Source organism: Oncorhynchus gorbuscha, linkage group LG02 (assembly GCF_021184085.1).
Source record: "Oncorhynchus gorbuscha isolate QuinsamMale2020 ecotype Even-year linkage group LG02, OgorEven_v1.0, whole genome shotgun sequence".
NCBI lineage: Eukaryota > Metazoa > Chordata > Actinopteri > Salmoniformes > Salmonidae > Oncorhynchus > Oncorhynchus gorbuscha.
Window position 1 is genome coordinate 30,242,739 of NC_060174.1, and position 27,208 is coordinate 30,269,946.

The 27,208-nt window shown below is 41.4% G+C and overlaps 1 protein-coding gene across 2 annotated transcripts in view; it reads right to left on the reverse strand.

Moving 5' to 3' along the window:
- Positions 1 to 27,208, reverse strand: part of hydin (HYDIN axonemal central pair apparatus protein) — a 74,337-nt gene that overhangs the window by 31,458 nt on the left and 15,671 nt on the right. For both annotated transcript variants that reach the window (XM_046307270.1, XM_046307262.1), the window contains exons 6-21: positions 26,170 to 26,369; positions 25,935 to 26,059; positions 18,331 to 18,532; positions 17,900 to 18,083; positions 16,288 to 16,387; positions 15,577 to 15,695; positions 14,608 to 14,831; positions 10,771 to 10,838; positions 8,889 to 9,121; positions 7,483 to 7,583; positions 7,069 to 7,204; positions 6,685 to 6,849; positions 6,281 to 6,433; positions 2,290 to 2,528; positions 1,904 to 2,165; positions 480 to 623 (exon numbers count right to left, since the gene is read on the reverse strand). In XM_046307270.1, coding sequence (XP_046163226.1) covers positions 480 to 623; positions 1,904 to 2,165; positions 2,290 to 2,528; positions 6,281 to 6,433; positions 6,685 to 6,849; positions 7,069 to 7,204; positions 7,483 to 7,583; positions 8,889 to 9,121; positions 10,771 to 10,838; positions 14,608 to 14,831; positions 15,577 to 15,695; positions 16,288 to 16,387; positions 17,900 to 18,083; positions 18,331 to 18,532; positions 25,935 to 26,059; positions 26,170 to 26,369 — 2,655 coding nt within the window. The remainder of the gene's footprint in view (positions 1 to 479; positions 624 to 1,903; positions 2,166 to 2,289; positions 2,529 to 6,280; positions 6,434 to 6,684; positions 6,850 to 7,068; positions 7,205 to 7,482; positions 7,584 to 8,888; positions 9,122 to 10,770; positions 10,839 to 14,607; positions 14,832 to 15,576; positions 15,696 to 16,287; positions 16,388 to 17,899; positions 18,084 to 18,330; positions 18,533 to 25,934; positions 26,060 to 26,169; positions 26,370 to 27,208) is intronic.

Below are 27,208 nucleotides of genomic sequence, written 5' to 3' on the forward strand. Positions count from 1 at the left end.
ACTCCTGACACTGGAGCTGGAGAACATCGAATAAGCACAATGTCTCAACAGAACTCAATCATTGATCTGCTGAATACTGAATGCCTTCAATGAACAAATGACTGATGTGAGGTCTAATGTTTCAAGCCAGTGTTTCCCATAGGATTTTTTTCAGCAGCGGTGGCAGAGTTAGTAGGGGGAATGGGTCTTCCTGCGGGGCGGCGGACAGGGTCATCCTGTGGCATACATCTATACAGCTACATTATATATAAAACATTTTTTACAGTGGCGGCCATGATTTAGCAGTGATGGTACGCCGCTGCTAAATGCATATAGGGGAAACACTGCAAGCATTATGAAATATGTGTCATTGGGCATGGATGGCTACACCATGACTGTAGAAGCTTATGAGAAGAATTCCATGCACTAAGGCTTCGATGCACTTGCATTGTGAGCAGAGAGGCAGCAAATGTGGGTGATGGGTGATTGGTGTCACACACCTTCTCCACATAGAAGCTGAGCTGCTGGGAGGAGATGTCCAGGATGGGTGAGACAAACCGACATGTGATGTCCACCGTCATGATGCGCTCCTTCCCACTCTGGTGACCTAGGATGGCGTGACACACCAGCCTCTCTCGAACCACCTGGGTTAGAAACACAGGTATTCAGTTCACACATCCCATTACCTCAAGACAACTGTAAGAATATTTTAAGATAATACACAACACAGTGGACTAGAGGTCAATAGGGAATTAACGATAAATGGAAATAGCTGTTTTTCAGTTCAACATCTGTTTAGAATCTGTGTAGGGGTTTCAGTCCTGGACTCATAGCTACATGTGGCAAGTTCTCATTGGTTCGAATGGTCTATACATTGAACCTGAAACAGGATACTTGGTACTTGACCATTGGCCCAATTTTACTGCAAGGAATTCTAATTAGTTAACCACAAGGTTAACCACCTGAGGACAGAGAAGAAAGAACAACTGTCATCTACTTCCCAACATAACAACTTAGATTTTTTTTTCTCTTTGAATAAACCTATTTTTCTACCACTGATTTGCTTTGAGGCCTGTGTTATTGAAGAATAACATCAACTGCTAACACAACCTTTATACCGGGCAGATACAATTTTGCACTTAAGTTCAGCTTTTGACCTTGTTTAGGTATAAATGTGACATAGTTTCCTATAACTACCCAACAGAAATAGAGCCATGGCAAAGCTTTTCTGAGACATAGCCACACTCTGCTTTGCTTGGGCTTTCCTGAATTACAACTCCACAATAGCCATTCAAAGATATAAGGGATCAGCAGAGGCTGCAGTGGCGTGGGCTTATCTCTGGTTCTTGCTTCATTCCCTCTCCTTCTTTCAATCAATAGGCATCCCAGTAATACCCCAGAGAGGAACTCAACACCCAGGCCTGTGCAGTGTTACTTTAGGAAGATTATACACCTTTATCTCTGTAGAATTCAACCTTGAACCCCCTGTGTCGTGATCTAATATGCTAGCTAAGAGTGCACTGACTGTATTTCACATGTTTGTTCAAATGTTAGCAAATGTTAATAACCAGCTGTGATTACGATCACCAAACACTGGTAATGCTCCACTAAATGGAACTGGTTTGGCTGAACAAACTGGAGTTCATAAAGGTATAATATGGTGAAACATAGTAGGTCTTGGGAAGAAAATGTAATAATTTATTCAAAGTTCAACAACTTTAGGTGTTTAGGAAGAACATTGTCGCCAATGTCGACTCCAACGCATTTTTTCCATGAAACACACAATGCATGATCCGCATAGATTTTCATTGAGAAGCATACCGTATGTGTATCTTGAGGGAGTGTGTATGTTTCTAGATCTCAACTGAATATCTAGGTTGTGTCTGACAGAGGAGTGTTTTCAACCATTGTCTCATGTTCCCACCTTGGGAGAGTCAGAGGAGCCCTCCAGCACCATGTCGGCAGTGTGTCCCGGGGCCAGCTCCATACGCATGGGGTGCAGGCTGAAGACTGGCCCATCTACAGGTGGGGGTACCAGGGAGCTGCGACCCTTTCCCTCCCTGGTTGTGTTGGCGGGTGGGGGAACTCTTCGGCGAAACTGGGGGTACCCATCCGTTGTCCAGTACAGCTGGTGGGAGCGGCGACCTCGGTTGGTCACTCTAAAATGGTACTGACATGGACCAGAGCTGGGGATGAGAGGACAGAAGACAAGGTTTCAGGGGGAAAGAATAAAAAGGATTTGAATGACTGACTTGATTGAATATGCAAAGTATGCACTTTCAATATTTCCTCACTTGTAGCTATGCCTACCTGAAATGAGCTCCCAAGTCCAGACTGGGGGCAAAAGGGCGGTTGGTGACAATAGTAGTGCCCTTGCCAGTAGCAGAAAAAGGGATGGTGTGTGTTTCACTATTCTGGATGGACAGGTGCAGCTTGTCCTGGAAATGCAGGGTGTCATCCAGGTGAGCCACTAGCCTCAGCTCCAGCTTCCCCTGGGGTGGAACCTCTCCCTCACTTGGCTCCACCCGCCACAGAGACCTGCTGCGCACCTGGAAAAATACAGTGGACTTCTGTTACATAGGTTCTAACATTTGAGGTGGTAATAGAAAAATAATACAGTATAAAGTATGCAGTGAGCCAAAACAAATGCACGATAGATTCACTGAGGGGCTTTGTAAGAGTATGTTTGTAATTTTAATTAAACATCCTCAGGTTAGCCAAACACCCAGGAGGTTAGCCAAAGGCAACAACAGGCATTGAACCCTTTTATGATTAGGCCAATAGAGAGCATATGTTCTATTAAACTCTATTATTGGCCCATTCTTACAGAGTGTCTGAGTGCTTTAGATTGAGAAATAAAACGAGGGCAGCACACAAGAAGCAATTTGACACCTTTAGCAGAACCTTATCTGGCTCTAGAGCCATGCAGTGTTTTACAATGAGAGGCCATGTAGTAATAGCATGTCCGGGCTCCCTCCAGTCTCTTCCCTACTTATACTGTCTTATCTGTGGGCCTCTTGGTAGCCTGGTGGAGGCAGAGGAAGGCTGCAGTGGGGAAGCTCACTCGTCTATCAGTTTTACAGATAATGTGAAGCTGCTAATTGAAACAATAACAGACAGGCTGAGGTATTATCAGATCAACGGCCCAAAAGCTGTGTTGATATAGATACAAGGATCACCCCGCTGTGCTTGTTTTTATGTTTCATCTAAAGACAAAAAGATGAGAAACCTACTTTCCCCATCCTATTCTGCTCCATTCCAGATTTCTGATCGATTTGAATGAATTTACATTCAATAAGGAACTCATCTAAAAAGAAGACACATTAATCTTCTCTACAACCACATCTTCAGCCTTGTTCAAATCAGGAGATAAGCCCAAAGTGCACCAGCAGCTCTCTATATCTTAGCTATTAGCTAAAAGAGGACTAAAATCAATTCTCCATGCAGCAGCATCCTGATTGATACACATAGTGCTTTAATTGGGATATTCTGACTGAATCCAGCACTGGGACACTGGATTGGGCTTTCTGATTGCTGATGCTTTATTTCACCACCACACTGGAGGCATCATCCAACTATCTGGATGCTTCCATGGACTAAGCAGAATCATCACAATTGACTGCCATCATGACGTTCGCTTTTGAACAGCAACCAAAGAACCTGAATGAGCTCAGTGTTTGCAGGGGCCTTATCTTATCTAACAAACTCGCTAGTCTACAAACTAGATAAGCAAGGGCAGTAATACTCACTTTTTTTACAACATGCAACTTCCTTACACTGACATTGTGCAATGCACTGAATTTAATTGGAGTTTCAGTATGTGTTGGAGTGTGGAGGAGACCTTATTGAACAGAGCATGCATGGTCTGCTGGAGACAGAAGATCTTAATGTTACTAGCAGTCATGTAGAACCAACCGATCATTCAGACATAAACATATTCTGTCAGCCTGTAAGACAGAATGAGGGTAGATTTGTAGGAAGATGTCTAGTCATAATGAATATATTCTAATAGACTCTCTACACTCTTTTGGAACCCAAAAAAATGCTTCCAAAAGGGTTCTTTGGCTGCCTCCATAGGAGAACCATTTTTGGTTCCAGGTAGAACAGTTTTGGGTTTCATGTTGAACCCTCTGTAGAAAGGATTGGACATGGAACACCTGCAACCAAAAATGATTATTCAAAGGGTTCTCCTATGGGGACAGCCAAAGAAGCCTTTTAGGTTCTACATAGCACCTTTTTTTCTAAGAGTGTACACTACAGTGTATTTCATATTCACTTGCAGTTCAAAGTGGGATGTCAGCTCATTACAGATAGACCTGCAGAGAAAGGGGAGTAAACTGCCCTTGAAAGAATGATCCACTACACCTCACATATAAGACACACGCTAACCATCCATGTGAGCGTTGTGTGAATTCTGGAGTCATCTGATATTTTTTCCACTAATTGGTCTTTTGACCAATCACATCAGATGTTTTTCAGAGCTGATATGATTGGTCAAAAGACCAATTAATGAAAGAAACATCAGAATTGGTCTGCCTGTGTAAACACAGCCTGAGCGTCAGAGTTCACTTTCTCAGGCTTTATGTGGCAGAGAGCTAGTGAGAGATGAGCCGCCGGTCGATACAAAGGTGATCATGGAGGGGTGTCTTCGCTGAGATGGGGAACTGAGTGAAGAACAACCCAGCTGAAATTTCAATAATCAGATCAGACTTGCATTAGAGAAGCTTAATAAAATTGATTGTTTTGAACCATGGCATGTCAAATGCTGCGTTTACACAGGCAGCCCAATTCTGATCTTTTTTCACTAATTGGTATTTTGACCAAGCAGATCAGCTCTGAAAAAGATCTGATGTGAAAGATCTAATGAGATTGGGAAAAAGATCAGAATTGGGCTGCCTGTGTAAACACAGCCAATGAGGTTTAGATTGGAAACCACTGCAAAACTCAGTAGATTGAACAGTATAGTGCCATCATGAACAGTCTAGAATATACTAATGACAAAGTACAAATAGAATGTATACTTTGTTTTGAAATCTTTCACATTATTTGCTATCCAGTATTACTTCCCACTGGGCAAAGACTGGTTAAATCAATTTGTTTCCATGTTATTTTAGCAAATACATTCAATGTGATGACATTGATCGTTTAAAAAAAAGTAATCAATGTAAAGGAATTTTGTATTTCTTTTCACCCAACTTTGAATCTTAAGCCAATGACATGACGACAATTTTTTTGATTTCCTGTTGGATTCACGCTAGTTATAATAATAATAATATATATGCCATTTAGCAGACACTTTTATCCAAAGCGACTTACAGTCATGTGTGCATACATTCTACGTATGGGTGGTCCCAGGAATCGAACCCACTACCCTGGCGTTACAAGCGCCATGCTCTACCAACTGAGCTACAGAAGGACCACCCATACGTTGTTGACAACTCAACCAAATGTAAATCAAAACTAGATGGTGAACTGACGTCTGTGCCCAGTAGGCTGGCTCTTTGCCATGCTATCGATCGACTCTAATATAATTCTGGAAGAATCACCAACGATTGATGCTTGAAATTGCTCTATAAAAATGCCTGCCTTATCAACACACATCTCTTTAGCCTTGGAGGACAAAAGAGTGTTCGCTCATTTCCACAGCACTGCACTTTAAGGATTTAAGCGCAAACCAAGATACCATGTGTGTGTGTGTGTGTGTGTGTGCGTGTGTGTGTGCGTGCGTGCGTGCGTGTGTTTGTGTAGACTGCAGTACTAGAAGGCCCCAACATAGCAGGGTTCCAATCAAAAAAGAGGCATCAAACAGAAATAGAGACAGAGCAAAGACTATACTCAGTGGATTCATTAGTAACACAATGTACAGTATGTGTAATAGAACAAACCCACATTACTGTGTAAAACATCTTAAGGCGAGAGTAAACAAATCCCCATCTATCGCAAAAGGTCTGCAGAATGAATGAATTGAAGACGATGAAATTATGATTGTTATGTTTCTAATTTGGGCCTATTGGTAAAGACTATGAAGATTTAGGGTGACAGATGTAACACGGTAATAAAGGAAGGGCCATGGAGCAAATGTAAAAGTCTGATGAGTTGCTATTGGGATTAGATTGCACTGGCAGCCTGATATCCAGAAAGCTAACAAAGAATTGAACCAATTAACTAATTAATTACACACTGAATTAGGTTAGAAATGAATCAGAGGCAGCATGTAGCAGAAAATGAGCAGAGGTAAACAGAGCCAATGGGAGAGAGAATTTAAGGGAGAGAGAATTTGCCCTTGTTAAGTTTGACCCACCATTTGAGCCACAAAGTGTGCTGGTATCGGGGACTGGTTTGAGAGCTGCAGTGTTCTGGAGACATCGGTCAGAACTGGTATGCTGCCAAATGCCACCTCTGTGGTCATCACATGGACTACCGGACCCTCCCCAATGCAGGACAGTTGCAGGTTCTATGGAATTCCAAGAAATTAGAGGGACCAGGGGTATAAATGCAAGGCTACACACACACACACACACACACACACACACACACACACACACACACACACACACACACACACACACACACACACACACACACACACACACACACACACACACACACACACACACACACACACACACACACACACACACACACACACACACACACACACACACACACACACACACACACACACTAGCACAGACATGATCTCACCAGAGGAGGCTCCTTCTTCCCAAATATAGCAATCTGTGCAGTTTGTTGAAGCCTGCCAACAGTCTTAGCCCGCAGAGCCAGGGGGATGTCCACAGCACTGTGGGGCTGAATGACCCCTCGTGGGTGGGCACTGGAGTAGAGCAGAGACGGGTACTCCTCATACTCCTGGAGAGAGGGACCACAGACAGTGTTAGAGAAATGCCTGAAGCACTGAAACACCCAAACAGTAAGTGGCCTGATAAACTTGTCTGTCAAAGACAATAGAATGGCCCCTTGGCAGTGATCAAGGGAAGCCAAGCGTAGAGCAAAGACAAATGGATGGTGGAGAGTCCAGAAATTCAGAGACACTGAAACATTATAACACAGTAACACTTCAAATCTAACCTGGAACAGAAGGCCATAGCATGCAGGCAGGTCACTGTCATTAGTAAGCTTCACTGACTGCTCGTAAGGGTAACTCAGGAAACATCTCTGGAACTGTAGTACTGGGGTATCCAGAAGAACATTTGGTATAACACACCTACGGACACAGACATTTACCCAAGCTTAATACACCACTCACCTTTTAGGTTACACACATATTGGCCTGCACAGTAGAATAATTATCCCTATGTGCTTACAGCTCTACATTGATGTGTTGAGGTTATGAAGTAGTTTTCTAAAAGGGGTCTCTGACATTGAAATGAATGAAAGGACTATTAATCATCTGCTATGAATGAGGAGTTCCCCCCCTGATCATAAATCGGGACATTATTGTAGCTAAGAGGTGTGTTTTGACCCTGGATCTAGACCTCTAACCTGGCATTGATGGGTAGGGCCAGCACATCCTCCCCAACCCCTTGTACGTCCACTACTAAAGCCAGGCTGTAGCGCTGCACACTGTTGGAGCACAGAGTCACCTACAGATGGAGGTACACAGCAGACATACTGGTTAAACAGTCAAACATAACCATGACATAACCATGGCACCTCTACTGTGCTTGTTTGGCAAATCAGGGTTCTCCCCAAAGAATGTAAGAGAGGCGCTGCTCCAACTTGTGGACTGGCTGCACCACTATGTAAACATTTTTTTTTTTACTTATGTGTTATCATATAAGACCACTTTTTGCTCTAGATGGCAGGAAATGTCAGTTACAGGTGTTCATAAACTTCCGCCCTCTGGGCCTTCCCCCGGCCGTACTCAGCAGCACCACCTTCTTCAAATATCTGGGGGAGAACCCTGCAAATATATTTACAGTTTACACTACTTTTTTAATTTGCAATAATTTGCAATCATGTTCCTTTTGTTTTTTCTTTATACTTCTTGACATAGCCTATACTACATACAGTAGAACCCTACTAAGCTACTTTCATCAGAGGAAGTAGAGTAGACTGCATGGTCAAAGGTGCCTGCATATGGGGAGAAACAGTTATCTCTGCACCATCCATCCATGAGTAACTTCCTATACTTTGAAAGGTTAGCCAGGGCCCGTTTTCTGGTCTAGGTGATGAAGATTATCTCCCTCCAGCACATTTGACTTCCCCTGACCTCTTCTACATACATTATTCTGGTCTTGTAAGAGATCTCATTAGAGCCCCGGAGTGCCACTGTGCTGTCACTAGGCTGGAGAGCAGAGCAGCATGCTGCAGACAGCCAGAGGGAGGGCGGCAGACAGGAGACACCCTATACAAAGCACCAAAGACAGCTGCACAGATTCCCTGATATGCCCACGGCAGGGCTGCTGACAGCTTAAAGTGATGGGAAAAGACCAAACAGTCTCCCATTGATAGGAAAAGACCAGCGTATGACACTCAGTAACCAGAGGCAACCAGAGCAGGCTGATGTAATAATCAGAGCTCTGCAGAGCCACAAGGAGAAAGGCAGCTTCTTCAGGCATTTATCTGCAACAGATTTTTTTTATATTCAACTTCTCCACAGGATGATTACAATTACGCTCTGCCCCCCTCAGGGGCTATCATTGATTAAATCCGTTTCGATCAGAGGTAATTAATCGAATGATTAGTTTATTTTAAATCTCAAATGAAAAACCTACAGCATACACTTTAGCACTAATTGGAAAGCTAGCTGACTCAGCATGACCCAACAGCACCTACATTTAATAACATAATTAAATGTTACTCTTCTACAGTGAGTACATAAGCACATTTTCATTTGAATAATGTTTGATTACTTTCTGGTAATGCTCCCTGCTCCTCTAACACACCTGGATGTCAACCAGTCCCTGAGGACGCACAGTTCCTGAGTTGGGTGTCAGGGTGAACTCAATGGGCCGGTCTGGTACAGTACTGGAGCTCCACTCTGTCCTACTCAGGTCTGACACCTGGGAGACACTGGTGATGCTGGAAGGGCCACTGCCATCCCCTGGAACCCTCAGCCCAAAGTTGATAGGAACCAGAGAAGTATTGTTCAGACTGCAGGTCAGTGTGTGAGGGAAACCTGTAGGAAAGGAGGGATAAGGAATGAAACAGAGAGCAAGCAATGTTACAGTTCTAAGGGTTAGTGCAGAGATAATTCCAAACACTGTTATCTGATATACAGCTGCAATGCCACAGGGCAACTCATAATCGAGACTTTGATTTATCTGTAAGGTTTTAAAATGTATGGTTTGTGTGGGGAGAATTGCCACACCAATAACCACTGAGATTAAAAAAGTGTCATGGTATACTTAAATGTTATCTGTCTGCAAAGACCTTTGCTGTTATTGATCACAAGAAAAATGTGCATTCTAGCGTGGCTAATAGTGTGTTAGTCTCATTCTACAGTAAGCCATTTGTAAGCCATGCACATGCATGATGCATTGCAGGCAGAGAATTGAGTGGACCATAAAAATGTAGGAGAGATAGGCCTGCTCAAAATACATCTAATGCCAAATGTATCAACTTGGACAATTTTTGGAAGGGTCAAATAAGGTGTGTAAGGCCTATTTTAGGAGATCCAAAATTACAACTGTGGGAGTAAATGTGTGCAGTAATTGTTACAAGAAGGTATAGTGTGCCAATACTGTTTGTATGGGACTATTACTGCAAAACAATACACATTGCCAATTATAAACTGGGTGGTTAGAGCCCTGAATGCTGATTGGCTGAAAGCCGTAGTATATCAGACCATATACCACAAGCATGACAAAACATTTATTTTTACAGCTCTAATTACGTTGGTAACCAGTTTATAACAGCAATAACACACCTTGAGGGTTTGTGATATATGGCTTATATACCAGAGTTAAGGGCTGTGTCATTGCGTCGTGTGTAATAACAGCCCTTAGCCGTGGTATACTGGCCATCTACCACACCCCCTCGGGCCTTATTGCTTAATTATACACTGAGTGTACAACATATTAGGGACACCTGTTCTTTCCATGACATAGACTGATCAGGTGAATCCAGGTGAAAGCTTTGATAACTTTTTGATGTCACTTGTTAAATCCACTTCAATCAGTGTACATGAAGGGGAGGAAACAGGTTAAAGAAGGATTTGTAAGCCTTGAGACAATTGAGACATGGACTGTGTATGTGTGCCATTCAGAAGGTGAAAATATTTAAGTGCCTTTGAACAGGGTATGGAAGTAGATGCCAGGCACACCGGTTTGAGTGTGTCAAGAACTACTACACTTCTGGGTTTTTCACACTCAAAAGTTTCCTTTGTGTATCAAGAATGGTCCACCATCCAAAGGACATCCAGCTAACTTGACACAACTGTGGGAAGCATTGGCGTCAGCATGGGCCAGCATACCTGTAGAACGCTTTTGACACCTTTTAGAGTCCATAACTGATGAATTGAAGCTGTTCTGAGGGCAAAAGGAGGTGCAACTCAATATTAGGAAGGTGTTCCTAATGTTTTGTACACTCAGTGTATATTGTGAGCTACATCTATTTCATAGACTTGCAGTAATGGTTGTTTATTTGCATCTGTCATTCATTGTTATGCTTGTGCTTTATACTGTAAATACAAAGCAGTAGGTATTATTAGTGTGTCTCAAATGCACTGTTTGATAAATCTGCCCCCAAGCCTAACACAAGCATCTAGCGTGAGTAACAGGCATCATCAATGAGGATTAATGAAAAATAAACCATAGCTTAACTCACCAAAGGACACATCCCCAAAATTGAGCTCTGAAACACTGAAGTGAAAAGTGGGGCCTATTACGCAACCCCTACAAGAGATAAAAGAGACAGGAAATACAGAATACATTTGTGCTGACCAGCAAGCATGAAGGTCACTGGGTAATGCATAATAATTACACTGGGTTGGGCAAGTATAGAGCAACTGAAGAAAAAAACAAGATCAGTCAATATCTTGGATGACAGCGTGGAAGGGTAATTCTGTAGTTTAAACACAACGTTAAGGGAGTCACTTACTCAAACCTAGAGTATGAAAATGTGCTAATAAAACATGTAAGTCAGGGAGAGCAAGTATTCAAGCGTTCAGGAGACGAAGCATTCGGTGGATTAATGTAGGTAATTTGGTCATTCTTATGAAACTGTGATTTTCCATGAAATTTCCTCTCGGATCACTGAGATTAGGATCTGTAGTAATTTATTTAATTATTATTATGTTTTTTGATCAGATATGATGTATTTTACCACAATTTCCACAAATACCGTAACAATGCAAAAATTATCATTACCACAACAGTTTTCAAAGTCTAATGATAAGACCTAAGTTAAACAAAACTCTGAAAATAAAAATATTTACAAATAAATTATTAACATTTATTTTATCATTTATCTCATTACCTTTAACACATAACCTTTTTAGAATATTTTTTTGTCATAATCACTTGTGTATGTATGCATGTTATTTATGCATTTTATTTATGCACACATATTTGGATAAAGAACAAAAATCACACAATCTGATTTAAGCCAAAATTGCTAAATTAAAGTACAATTTTTCTTAATATTTCCTAAATATTGGTGCATTACGGTAATGATAAGCAGGTTTCGGAGATGAGACTACATGTTTTGATAATGAGTGTTGCATCGTTTAGCAAAATTAGACTGATCTCTATCAGAGATTCAGTAAGCCAACAAATCATCAAAGTGTGCCATTTGTTAATCCCAAATGACTTGCATGATACTAAAATCACCGATCTTAATGCAATTTACTAAAATAGCCCTTATTTCAGTATAAGTAATGTAAGTACATGCACGTACAGTATTTTCAAAAGTCAAAAGTAGACTAAAACGTAACAAAGTGACAACAAAAAAAATATCCAAGGTCTTTATAGGTAATATTGGTGTATTAGTACGTGGATATTTATGGTTGTAAAGAATTTTATATATATTTCTGGATTGAATAGGTTCCTATGGGCAAAAAGCATAAGACAATATGCCTATAAAGTACCTACTGTAAATACGTGCGATATGGACCAACATTTTTCTTGGGACATCAAACAACAACAGTATTTTTAGGCTCCCGAGTGGAGCAGCACTCTAGGGCACTGCATCTCAGTGCTAGAGGCGTCACTACAGACCATGGTTCAATCCTGGGTTGTATCACAACCGGCTGTGATCGGGGCCCGCCATAGGGAGATGCACAATAAGCCCAGCGTTGTCTGGGTTGTCTGGGTTAGGGGGATTTGGCCGGGGTAGGCCGTCATTGTAAAATAAGAATTTGTTCTTAACTGACTTGCCTAGTTAAATAAATTAAAATGTAAAATACACTGAGTGTACAAAACATTAGGAACACCTGCTCTTTCCATGACCTAGACTGACCAGGTGAATCCAGGTGAAAGGTATGATCCTTATTGATAAATCCACTTCAATTAGTGTAGATGAAGGGGAGGAGAAAGGTTAAAGAATGATTTTTAAGCCTTGAGACTATTGATACATGGATTGTGTATGTGTGCCATTCAGGGGGTGAATGGGCAAGACAAAATATTTAAGTGCCTTTGAACGGGGTATGGTAGTAGGTGCCAGGCGCACTGGTTTGAGTGTGCCAAAAACTGCAATGCTGCTGGGTTTTTCACACTCAACAGTGTCCTGTGTGTATCAAGAATGGTCCACCACCCAAAGGACATCTAGCCAACTTGACACAACTGTGGGAAGCATTGGAGTCAACATGGGTCAGCATCACTGTAGAACACTTTTGTAGAGTCCATGCCCCGACAAATTGAGGCTGTTCTGAGGGTAAAAGGGAGTGCAACTCAATATTAGGTAGGTGTTCCTCATGTTTGTACACTCAGTGTACTTAAGTGTGAAAACAGGTACACATGTCACAATGGGGGATATCCTCCTTTAAGTAGTGGGGTAACTCTTTGCTGAAACACAAATTGCAGATTGTGGCTTAAAGTAAGTTAAATGGGGTTTAAACATCCCATATTTCTTGACAAACCCTACTTAGTCAAATAACTGTTGTTTTATTAAAAATCTATACAATAGGTATTAGTGGTCCTAGTAAATAAATAAAGTTACCAGCACAGCACACCCATTGACTATACATTACAATTAGCATATAATCAATACAGAAATTAAGGTTCTCATTACCGAAACGGCCCGAAAAATGACACGGTAATGAGACATTTGTGTTTCGTAATGAGAGGACCTTAGCTTAATCTGCAAGTAATAGGAGACAGATGTAATGAGTGAGCAAGCAATTGACCACATCACTAAGCCCATTCATACACTCCATGTTGGTAAGGTAATGGTTCTCTGACTTTTTCCCAATTTGAGCTTTTTAGACATTTTGGTCATGAGAAGGCACAGATGGGTAAAGGGGGCGTTTGAGAATAAGAACATAATTTTGAAGGCGGCATACAATTGGCCCAGCGTCGTTAGGGTTTGGCCGGGGTAGGCCGTCATTGTAAATAATAATTTTTCTTAACTGACTTGCCTAGTTAAATTTTAAAAAATGGTTGAATAAAACTTTATTTAAAAAGCGATTAAAGTTTTTTCAGGAACTTGAAAAGGTGGTATAGTAATGAGGCACATGTCCACAGACACTGTGTTTTTACGTAATAAATATTATAGTTTAATGTAAACTTCAACTAGTATACTATTTTTTATTTATTTATGGTTAAACTACAGTAACATATACCATGGCATTGGTATTCTAGAGTGTAAATTATTTCCCTATAACACATGGTATATTTGGACAGTAGAATTCAATGGCAAAGTTCATTCTTCCACGTTGTGTTTGAGCTGCTTTTGAAAGCAAAAGTCGAATTGAAAACGTTATTGGCATTGTTGAATTCGATTTTTATCGTGGCAAGCTAGGACTGATGGTTTGGTAAACCAAGTCTGTTTGTTTGGTTACCTTGGAAACTACTGTAGCTATCTAGTAAACTTGCTAGCTACTTCAGTGGATGTTGAACACATTTCTACCGGCAAACGGCAAATGTGTTCAATTATATCCATTGTAAAAAAGGGATAATCAACTCGGGGCTCTAAGCGTTCTATGGAAAATAATGCAACTCCGTGGAAGGTCAGTTCTACTCCATTAGCGTGTCGTGGAACACACCTTCCAAGTCATTAATGACGTTCCATATAATGCATAACCCCTCGTTTATTATGCGTTACATATTTTTTGTTTTATTCAAATAAGTTATGTAAAATTGTATAAAATGATCCGAGAATTTAATCCGGACAAATGTTAGTAATGAGAATTTGGGGTGAAGATTTTCTAAATTCTGGCGAAAATGTCAAATGTATTTAAAATTAGACAATTTGCCAAACACTAGACATCTTAGTCTTTCCAATGATATTTGATTTTTGCAGATGCTTCATGGTTTTGTAACAGACATGTTTAAAACTGGTTTCATGAGAATCACCCAGCTGCTGTGGTATGGGGTGATATATGTGTTTGGACATGCTCGCCAATGCTTTATCTGGTGATGTACTGTACAGACCCTAACAAGACAATGATGGTGAGGTTGAGGACTGTGCTGGGATGGATGAGAGGGGTGATAGGGCGAGTGTTACCTAAACGTGAGGCTGATAGGTTGTGGGTTTCCCCCCACAGTGAAGATGAACTCCTCAGAGAAGACCCCCAGGGTGCTGGAGGAGAAGCAGACCTCCATGGCTTGGCAGGCCCCAGCGGGAACCATCCCCTCAGTAGGGCTGAAGGAGAAACACTGGCCAAACCCTGAGCTGGGAGGCACCAGCTTGAAGGTGGCCTCGATGAGCCCATTATTAGACAGAAGCACCTGAGAAGAGAGTGCATGGATGGATAGTGGAGTCAAATCAGGTTTAAACAGAGCGAGGGGACATTTGTAGGGAAAACCAAACTATGTAAATGTTGAATTTGATTAACCAAGCACTGTTTTCTGTGTGTTCATATTCGCACTTTTTTATTTCGCCTAATCAGAATGAATGTGTATTGTGACTGCAGTGTATATTCCATGGTCTTATCTATACTGGTTTGCTGGCTTTGGAAAGCTAGCAATACGCTAACAATGCATGATCCAAGTCTTGTTCTGTGGGAACCAGTATCACAGTGTTTTACAGCAAGGATGCCATGAATGCCCTAAAAACAAAAGGGGCTGACAAGGTAGGCGTACCTTAAATAATTAATCTAACAGTGAATTCATAGAGAGCCTGCCATGTACTGTTCTATTATAAGACTAACAGTTGTAACAATTATACTTCAATTACTCAAAAGTATGGGTATCTGCAGACTACCAGCAGCAATAATGTGATCTATTTTCATGTGAGACACATCTTATTACAGGGGATAATCACAGTGCTGTTATTTCTAGTACATCTCTATTTCCTGTCTAACTCTTCTGCACCTCCAACAGCTGGGACCTTGCACATTATGAGTATCATTTGTTGGGAGGGCTGATAATCTGGAACAAAGGTGTAAAACTCTCATTCAGTGTAAGTGTAGAAATATTTGTGTCTTAGCTTTGTTTAATATTGTTAGTACATCTCCTAACTAAGGTTAAGTACCTCATAGCTGTGTTTGGAGCCAATAAAGATGGTACCCATGTCAAGGAGGTCAAAGTTGAATTGTAATTTGGGGCCTAACCCCTCCCCCTTTATCCGTAGTGGTAGGCGAGACTCACGGCCTAATGTGGATAACGAAGAGCACAAAGGCAGAGAATACAAAGACGGAATTAAATAAACAAACTGAATATATGTAAACAAATGAGCATGAATCAAGCACATCTGCAGAACACAGGTGTGTAATGAAAACATCTAGACATACTGTACATTGCCCTTTAGGCAAAAATCAACTCTCTATGACTTGTGTTATTGAGGTCACCACCTGCCCATGAAACTCTGTCAGTCATGGAAATTAATGGAAATCTGACCTCCGGCACCGGAAATATAGATGGATACCAAATGCAAATCAACCAACAACTGCTTTGTCAGTATGAGATGATAATTATAATTGTGAACTAACACGTGTTTTTTGCCTTATGGCTTGTAGGCTATATGATTTGACTATAATACCAGAAAACACCTTTTACAAAATGCAGAAATATAATACATTTTCAGGCCTTGTCACTTTTGATCAAATCCAAGGTGGGGCTTTCTCATCAATGCACCATTTGATTTCTGTTCATCATACTTCTGTTTGTAACATCAAACACAACTTAGCTAATACTGTAGTAAATACATGAGCCCTCTCTCTGATCAAATTACATCAAACTTCACCTGTGATGTCGCAATAGACCGTCTGTTGATAAATCTTTGCCTCCTGTGGTTTGAATATTATGTTGACCTCTGAGGTGGTGTTTGGCCAAATGTCCCCCTCCTGCAGGTAACACAAAGGCAAAAGAGGAGGTAACTTTAAACAATGTGCATCTTACAGTAGCAACACGATTACTGAAATCCTGCTGGAGGAGAAAGTGGTACAGTCCATCATGTGTCAAATGTGTCAAGACAGTGTAGAGTAGCTAAATTATATACTTTTGATATATAATTAAAAATTATATATTATAATACTTCCTTATATACTTGTGATTATGCAAGAGCAAAGACAACTCAACACTGATGAAAGATATTTATAAAGCTTCTGTCTAAATGATAGTGTCTGTCAAATAGATAAAGTCATCAAGTGGAAAATAAAAGCAGCTGAGTGCTAATGGATGTAGTACTTATTAGTTAGAAAGACACTAATGCAATCATAATCAGCAGAGCTCTGGAGAGCAGAAGGAAAAGTTTGCCGAAGGGTAACGGTGGGGTTCTGGCCTCACTCTGTGCTGATGGAGCATAGCTCTTCAAGGTGCTTTACAGAATATTTGGGTGCAGTTTGTCCCTGGAAAGCAATGCTTTTTTGGATGCCTTCCTTTTTTTTGGTAGGGAGGGTTGAGTTTGTTTTCCCCTCTGTTTTCCATCTCTCCGACATTGAGGCATCAAGGTTAAATGATTGTGAGAGTTCCCTTAGGACCTGGTGTGCTTAACAGATGCCTAGGGCGAGTTGGGTTTCGTCAGGATGGATGAGAGAATGAGTGGCTGTCTCCCCAGGGGCGTCTCAGCCCATCGGTCAGACTCCGAGACAGCAGGTGAAATCAGGTTAGGGGCTAATTAGATCCACGTGGCCATGCCTCTGACTCAGCAGGCAGTCTCCCACAGTGTTTGGGAACACTGATACTTCTCACACACACAAGAACACATGGCCCTTCATAAGTGCATTGCCACAAACACAAATGGGGTTGAAGAATATGAAATGAAATATAGGAATATTCATGGGACTTCTATAGCTGCTGTGGAGCAGTGACTCACTGCTAGGTGGCAGAATTATAAGCAGATCATTTTAAATGTGCTTTAAAGGCTGTGGTTTGTCTTCCACCACAGCTGAGTAATCCACAGAGCCAGATCTGTCACTGTCACCTGAGGCTGGAGGTGTGAGCAGACACCACACTGGGTTATAGTGGTTGGTACAGAATACTAGTACATGGTGTGGTGTAATAAAGTGCATCCATTAATTTAGTGTATAAAGTTTCCTTAAGCATTGCAATGCAAACCAATGATTATTGAGGAGTTTGGCATGCAAGTTGGCATGGCTACTGCTGTATAAGAAAATATGATGATATTTGAGAGAACTGTACCTTCAATGCACTGCACTTTGTGACTCAACACATACTGTAGGTTTCCTAGAGGATCACCAGGAGTGATTATATCATGTAATTCCTCTTTTGTTTGACTGTGTGCGTGCACAAAGTCCTGTATGACAGGAAAATTGGACTCTACAGTGTATATCAAAACATTTGCTATCAGTACACAGTAAATTCCCCTCCCTCCACCCCCACTCTACATCACACACCAGAGGTTCCACTGTGATGTAGTTGTCTGAGAAGGACAGTCGTTCCTCCTTCAGCTGCCTGCGTCGGTCCTGGAAGGTGCGTGAGAGCAGGGAGAGACGGTCACGTAGAGTGGGGTCTGCGTCACACTCTGTCAGGAACTGATCCATGTCATCCTCCTCCTCCCACTGCAGTTCGGAACAGAACCTAGAGCAGAGCAGAGATACACACAGAGAGAGAGAGTATGGGGATGAGGTGGGGGATGGGGAACAGAGGAGCATCTGAACAGGCTACATAAAACAGCATTGATGTGGACTGATACTCAAATTTTTACGATGATCCATTAGCTAAGGGTCACTTCGGATGTTTGTTTACAGGAAATCAATGTCTGTTGATGTGTTGATCATGTTTATATTATGTACATCATGGAGATGAGCATGAACAGACATCCCACCTTAGCTTCTGCTCCTCTTCCTCCTCTTTAGTGGCCAAGCTCTTCCACTGGTAGTGGACTAGAGTATCACTCCTGTTCACTATGGAGACTGAACGTTGGTTGGCCATGGAGATGTAGGTTTTCTCCACTATGACAGAGTTCCTGTCCAGCCTCACATTCACGTCTGCAGACGCTCCATACAGACTGATGCCAACATCCTCCCCTTAGGAGAAACAACAAAGCCCAGACACAAACAGCAACTGAATTATTCAAGAGCACTGTAGCTGTCCAATATATTTATAGAAAGTCAAAAGTACTTGTGGGTAGTTCTAAAATACAGACTTTTCCATTTATTTATTTTATTTTTCAGGACTTTATGGCAAAGCCCCAAAATGTGATGCTATAGCTTAGTCAGCGTGCTATTATTGGTCAGTGCTTCATGGAGATGGCGCTGTTGGATTAGCATGATATGTAGACTATACTGTCTGAGCCATCCACAACAATAACAGAGTCTCTCTGGGACCCAGTGACATTAGCACAAGTCACATGGTTCCCACCGGAGCAGCCAACAGAATGAAAAAAAAAATACAATGCAAAATCATTGCATAAATCAGCGTGTGGAATATGTAAATACCTCTAGCTTTTTGTTTGGCTAGTTTGGTTACATTCAAAGCAGAGCCATGGTGCTTTAGAAGAGATCCTGACCTGACCCTAATGAGTGAACCGAGCAAAAATTTAACCCAAAGTGAAATAGGCTGGTATTCAAATTGCATCCTGAGTTTTAAACAGGCAGTAAGCACCAGTAATACACCACAAGTAAACACAATGTGACGCTGTGGATCATTACCCAATAAGGTGTATTATTATAACAATTTTTCCACAACAGTATAGTCGTACATTACATTATTCGTATTTTCATCAAAACTTTTACAGAATGCTTAAATCAATTCAATCTGACCTCAGAAGAAGGCAGAATATCTATTTTTTTAAATGAATATATTGCCACAGATTAATTTCTGTAGTTCTATCCTTCCCTTGTCTCCCCTTTCTGGCTATAGGGATAAAACCCAGTGTGATTTCGAAATACATATGGTTATATATATGGCAAAATAAGTGATCCTGGATAAAAACTTACAATGAGGGAGAGATGTAGGAGGACTATTTGTACCAAACTTTAAATTGTATTTCCAGGAACTAGCATTTTGTCCCATCCTAATTTGCTTTAGACAGGATTTTTCCACTCTCTGGCTGAGTAAATAGAGAAAAATGGTGTATCTTATTCCCGTGGAAGAGGTGGTCTACACTGATACTGTATATCCCTTAAACAATGTAAACTACGCTTTGGTCCTGTTATTGCTCACACAATTTTTATGTGGCGCAAATTTGAAAAACAATGTAACTGGGAATCAAAATGGCATGCCTTGCGATCTGGAGGGCAGCCTTTTCCATCCCCCCAGTGGTCCAAATTTGGAATCCTTACCCTTGCCGATATCATGGACAGTAATGGTTTGAGAACATTCTAAGATTTGAAAGACACATACACATTAACAGCTATGCTGGCATATGGATTCCCTTGGGAAACCCAACTACCAAACAATCTAATGTTGGGATTTGTAAATAAATGATCTGGGCTCCCAAAAGGACTGATCTCTAATATATAAACAACTTTTGGAAAGCTCATATTCTGAGCTAGCCATTAAAAAAGTATGGGCCACAGAACTAAATTAATCTAAACATTCCTTTAAGTGGAACAAAATATGGAAAAATATAACTTTGGCATCCTGTAATCCGAACCATCAACTTTGTTTTGTTCACAGACTGTAAAACCAAGGAAAAGTGTAGAATGAAATTGGCCCAAACTCCCAACTCCCAAACTCCCAACTCTGTCCCCTAAATCAGATGGGCACATTCCTTCATATGATGTGGACTTGCCCTGCAGTTAAATAAATGCTTCCGGGACAAAGTTATAAAATTCATTACGAAGTGCAAATGTAAATATTTAATGTGTTGCATCTACTATGTTAATTAACGATGATAGCTTCTTAAATCTCTCAGTCAATCAGAGATGATTACTGCTGGCAGGCAGAACTGCTGCTGCAAAAAAAGATGTTGGTCCTTAGAGGGCAATCACCCCACTCTCTCTCAATTTGCCAGTAGATACAGTTACTATTAGAATTTAAAAGGTTTGAATTATAGACAGCAAGAATTAATGCTAGTCAAGGAACAATTGAGGCCAGGACAAATACGCCTGACTCCGTAAAGAATAATCTCAACTAAAGCCCAAAACATACAAACAAACAATCCATGAAGCCCAGCACATACACACAAACAACATTTTAAATCTTTTATTTATTTATTTTCTTTCACGTAGCTTGATACTGGGTAGCCTGGGTACCAGTCTCTTTAGCTAAAATTATACTCCTTGCCACTCCTTGTCATTGCGAAATAGACTGGCCTTCCGGCAATCTTCAAATAACATTCTATCATTAATGAGTTCTAGGATATCAGAGTATGTGATCCTGATTCGATAACCTATCATCCAATCACAATGTTTATGTAAATACACTGTATATACATTACACTATATACACAATGTAGAAAATAGTACAAATAAAGAAAAACCCTTGAATGAGTAGATGTTCTGTCACGTTCTGACCTTTATTTCCTTTGTTTTGTCTTTATTTAGTATGGTCAGGGCGTGAGTTGGGGTGGGCAGTCTATGTGTGTTGTTCTATGTTGTTGTTGCCACACGGTACTGTTTCGGGTTCGTTCATGTTCACGTTTATTGTTTTGTATTTTCATAGTGTTCAGTTTATATCCTAAAATAAAACTTTATGGACACTTACCACACTGCGCATTGGTCCTCCGATCCTTCTCGCTTGTCCTCCTCAGAAGAGAAGGAGGAATGCTGTCACATGTTCTAAAACTGTTGACCGGTAGTGTATACGTATATATATAGACGCTACAAGCTTGGAGCACCTGTATTTGTGCAGTTTCTCCCATTCTCCTATGCAGGACATCTCAAGCTCTGTCAGGCTGGATGGGGAGCACCGCTGCACAGTTATTTTCGGTCTCTCAAGAAATGTTCGATCGGGTTCAAGTCCGGGCTTTGCGCTGGGCCACTCAAGGAAATTCAGAGACTACTACTGCAATGTCTTGGCTGTGTGCTTAGGGTCGTTGTCCTGTTGGAAGGTGAACCTTCGCCCCAGTATGAGGTCCTGAGCGCTCTGGAGCAGGTTTTCATCAAGGATCTCTCTTTACTTTGCTCCGTTCATCTTTCCCTTCGATCCTTACTAGTCTCCCAGTCCCTGCCACTGAAAAATATCCCCACAGCATGATGCTGCTACAACCATGCTTCACGGTAGGGATGGTGCCAGGTTTCCTCCAGATGTGACGCTTGGCAATCAGGCTAAAGAGTTCAATCTTGGTTGCATCAGACCAGAGAAACATTTTTTCTCATGGTCCGAGAGTCTACAGGTGCCTTTTGGAAAACTCCAAGCGGGCTGTCGTGTGCCTTTTACTGAGGAGTGGCTTCTGTCTGGCCACTCCACAACAAAGGCCTGATTGGTGGAGTGCTGCTGTGATGGTTGTCCTTCTGGAAGGTTCTCCCATCTCCACAGAGGAACTCTGGAGCTCTGTCAGAGTGACCTTTGTGTTCTTGGTCACCACCCTGCAGTCTCTTTGGCAAATGACAGGAGTGGCAAGGAGTGTTAGCTAAAAAGACTGGTACCCAGGCTAGCCTGGTACTACAGTAAGTCCAATGCTGGAAAACAGTCGGTCTCTATCAAATAAGTATGTATACAGTACTCTACCTCTTCAAAAGATTAGTCAAAGAAAGATAGATGCACATAAACCATTATATAGGCCTCCTGGAACCATACATCCTTTATTAGGGATGTGGATTAGGCTATACAGTACTGTACAATAATCACATTATAACAAAATCACTTCAAAGACCTTACTATAAAGGATTGGCTTGACAGTATGCCTCTTAAATAGGTGTTGCAGGTAAAGTCAAGGTAAATACGTCTTCATCAAAGTAAGATGAAGTACAAAATCCAGGGAAATAAGCTTTTTCTTTAAGAAATGAATATCAATGTCACAACATCATAAATCTATCCACTTTTCCTTTTATCCACCGATTTCTCTTGTGGAACACCAAGTAGACTTATTAGTGGTGTGACTGTGATATCTCGGTGAACGGCACTCTTTTGGGACCAAGGGACAACGCAAGGTGGGTGAGCATGCTCACTAAGGTAGTTGCTGCCCAGTTAAAGAACCTAATGTTGTCTCAGGAGGAACCGTAGATGATTAGCAGCATCACCAAAGCAAAGATACACTTAAAACCAGCACATATTAATGACGACAAGCCTGTCATGTGCAATAAAGCTGTAAGATGTGTCATACAAAAAATAAAGAATATAAAATAGGGGGAAATGGAGGGACCATAATTATCGCTGAGATCCTGATGCTATGACAACGGTTGATGGGCAAGAAAAATGTGCCTCTCTCCCCCACTGGTCGAGCCAATATCATGCTTTCATCATCTAATTTCCTCAAGAGATTAATTCTGCACGGCCATCAGTTTCCAGGCTACGCAGAGGACATTTTAACCTCAGCCGATACTGCTGTTGGAAGTTCTCCCTTTGATTGCCCATGCTGCATTTGACAGGAGACTTGAGCCCTCAGTGAACAGCTCTTGAAAAAATTCTGAAGATTCTGCTGGAGTGCTGCTGGTGAGGAGAGGGTGAGCAGAGCTAAGGGGTTAGGTTTATGGTTAGGGATACAATTAGGATTAGGGTTAGAATTATGGTTAGTGGTTAGTGGTTAGGTTTAGGGTAAGGACTTAGGGATTTGGCGTTAAGGATACTAAAACAAGTATTCCCAAGTATAAATAGAGAGGCATACAGTATGTGATCATATCCCAATGTAATCAAGGTTTGAAATGATTCTGTTTTTGTCAGATACTATATCTGTTTGCGTTCAATTTGCAGTGTATAAAATATTTATAACTATATTCTGCCCTCCCGACCATCCACTCAAGGAAAAACCAGCCCACGGCTGAATGTAATTGGGGACCCCTGATCTAGCACTTCAAGAACGAGAGAGAGTACGTAGCACTTCTTGTCTCCTGTCAAGTAGAAGCCGAGTATCCAGGCAGGGGCAATGAAAGAAACCTGACATCTGTTTGCATTATTGTGTTAATTTTAGGAAATGACATAGCAGTGACTGGGGAGCTGGATTCATATATAGCTATTTAGTTGTCATATAGAATCTCAGTATTAGCAGTCACACCCTTGAGCAAAGGAGCCTAATTTGTCACGCTTCGGCTACTATCCAATAAAATATCCAATATGTAAATGTGTCCTAGATGAAGGCTACTAAAGGGCAAATTAATAGACCAATAGATGGATTGATTAGAATAGATGGACACTGTATGTACAGTAGAATCACTGCTTAACCACCCCTGCAAAAATTTGACCATGTTTGAAATGACATGTTCATGGGTCAAAAATGTACAGTACTACTTGACAAGATACTCATGATTTGCTGCGTTCACTGGTTCCAGAGGGTAACTTCCAGAGCAGCTTCATCTGATGCATACATGAGAAGGAGACAGGGAAAGGTGCTGAATTAAAAATGATACAACCCTGATGGGCTTACAGTGAGTGGTCTTTTTAGAGTAGAGCACATTATAAAATGTTAATGCTGCTGCCCTTCACTAGACCTGTGTGTGTATGTAGTGAGACAGCAGACCACCAAGCACCACCTGAGCCAAACACACACACATGCGATTACACGCACACAAACACGCATGCACGCACGGATGCACACGCACACACACACACACACACACAAGCACACAGATAAACACGCACACAAACACGCATGCACGCACGGATGCACACGCACACACACACACACAAGCACACAGATAAACACGCACACAAACACGCATGCACGCACGGATGCACACGCACACACACACACACAAGCACACAGATAAACATGCACACACACACACTCAAATACTCCTCTGGCTCTTAATTGGTTTACTGTATCTCACACAGATATAGTTCTCCATCACATTGCAAATTCACCTTTTATTAACTTGCAATTCTACCATAGGCTTGTCAAAATAATTAAGTGATAAAGGGGTCTACTCTAAATCCTCCATCAAATCTGGATTTCACCACAGCATAAAAACACTTTTATCAATCTTTAACACTGCAATCACCTTGGAATCCTATAAGGTCCCTTTGCCAGCACTACCCATCATCACAATCACAAACGTGGGACAGTTTAAGATCTTGAATTGAGCCAAAAATAATTGCACATCCGCTTACATTCCAAAAAGAAAACATATTGGGGTTTCCAATGGAGTTCTATCAATATCTCAAACCATTAGCTGGTATAATCACATAAACAAAACAAGACAGGCGTGTCTCCAGGGGCTGTCCATTCTAACTGGGCTGACGACACTGCTATAGGCAACAGATAACACTAGCACACCCATCCATCCACACTCATACATCTGTTAATAGGATATATGCTAATTAGGGTGTTTTCCCTATACGCTAGGTGCAACCTGTGTGAAAGAGCAGAGATTAAAGACTGTGAATAAATGCCCCTGAAATGATTAACACTGTTTTACCATTCCTGCTGCAGGGTCATTACGAAGGGGATATTTTATTATTGTGTTCACAGTGAATGTATGGTAAACAGATTCATCCTTTTAGTTCCATTCCATTTGATGTAGTTGATTATCTTATGCAAAAAAATGTATGTAATGTGAATGTGTGCATTCATCTGTTTCTATGAAGTACCTTACTGGTGTAGAGCAAGTACTTGTGTGCTCGCGTAATGCAAAGTGAGTGGGTCTATCGGTGGGGACTCTGGGGAGACATGTACACTGAGTGTATAAAACATTAAGAACTCCTGCTCTTTCCATGACATAGAATGACCAGGTGAATCCATGTGAAAACTACAATCCCTTATTGATGTCACTTGTTAAATTCACTTCAATCAGTGTAGATGAAGGGGAGGAGACAGGTTAAAGAATCATTTTGAAGCATTGAAACAATTGAGACATGGATTGTGTATGTGTTCCATTCAGAGGTTGAATGGGCAAGACAAAAGATTTGTGTCTTTGAACAGGGTATGGTAGTAGGTGCCAGGCACACCGGTTTGTCAAGAACTGCAACGCTGATGGGTTTTTCATGCTCAACAGTATCCCGTGTTTATCAAGAAACGTCCACCACCCAAATAACATCCAGCCATCTTGACACAAATGTGGGAAGCATTGGAGTCAACATGGGCCATCATCCCTGTGGAATGCTTTTGACACCTTGTAGAGTCCATTTCCCAACTAATTGAGGCTGTTCTGAGGGCAAAAGGGGAGGGTGCATCTCAATGTTAGGAAGGTGTTCCTAATGTTTTATACACTGGGGGTATATTGTATATGGTTTGTCCTTTGTGGGGGGAATTTGGGATGTAGATGATTGTAGAGTATAGATGCATGTGTACCATCTGTATAATGTTGACCATAAAGCTCCAAGGATACTGAATCTTGTCTAGCCAGACCTGTGCGGTGTAGCTGCTGCTTTATAGTTATGGTCTTGCACCTGTATGGTAGTGAAGAAACAGATCCTGGCTGTGGTCTCCTGCAGTCTTGGGTAGAAAGTCAACTGTCACCTGCATGCTCTCTCCAACTCCAATAGTTCCAAGAGGGGGCTCCACTGAAAAAGGTCTTGACAGAACAAAGGCATAGACAGGTAGAAATGGTTGGTTTAGCATAGAGTACTTGGGCTAGAACAGACTAAAGGCTAGAACAGACTCCTTTCATAGATCATCTCTCACCTGTGTGTGCTTAGCTGAAACTTGGCCTCACAGTTGCCAATGTTGCGCACCAGCAGGGTCTTCTGTGAGGAGCATTTCACAGGACACAGAGAGAAGTGCAGGTGGTCAGGGAAGTCTAGGATGGCCCGTGCCCCAATCGCCCGGATAGGAACCTCAAACCTCTCCCTCTCTGTCACACAGATGAGCCTGTGGATGTAGTCCTGGGAGACGGGGGAGGAGAGGTTACTTTTTGAAGTTCACAAGGACAGGACAGCACAGAGGTAGACTTCAGATTCAACTTTGATCAGTTTCTTATTGGATTCTGTCTCATGTGGTGCATGAAGGACATGTCCTGATCAACAATGTTTTGGAACTATAACACATGCAAAACCAAAGGTTCACTCCTGCTCCAAATGTTCACATCTTGTCAAATATGTTGTTTTTTCAGGGGTCTGTCATCCAAACAGTCATCTCTCCCTATTGTCTCCATACAGATGAGTTGGTTCCAGGCCTGATTATGTTGCCAAGGCCCCTGAATCTCTCTAACAATTACACTCTGTATTAATGTGCAAGCAGAGCAAAGCAGATTACCAGGCCATATTAGAGCCTGGAGAATGGCAGCTAATGGAGTGAGAGTAGGCGGTGGTGGAAAAATTCCCTGTCATGCCCATGCTCATCAAAGCACACTCTCTGATAGAATTACAGTGCAGAGGTGCATTAACAAGGTATATGAGCTTTGACATTGATGTTTCACCGTGTTGACATTACTGAAGAGGAAAACCTGAAGCATTGAAATCTTTCCTTCAGACCAAGGGTAATGAATGAGACTGGTTTCTTAACTAGGCCGACATTCCTTTCAGTAATTTTCAGAACATAAGAAAGCTGTTTTCTTTTGAAATCAGAAAGAGGAAATTTCATGAACAGATTGAATAAAGTTGGAATAAAGTTGGAAACACTTGTTTGCTTTGATCCATAGCATTAAAAGAAAAAGTAATAGTTTATTGCACTTTACAGTGTTCCAACTGTTTGTTAAGTGTGTTGCCATATAATTTTTATTTGA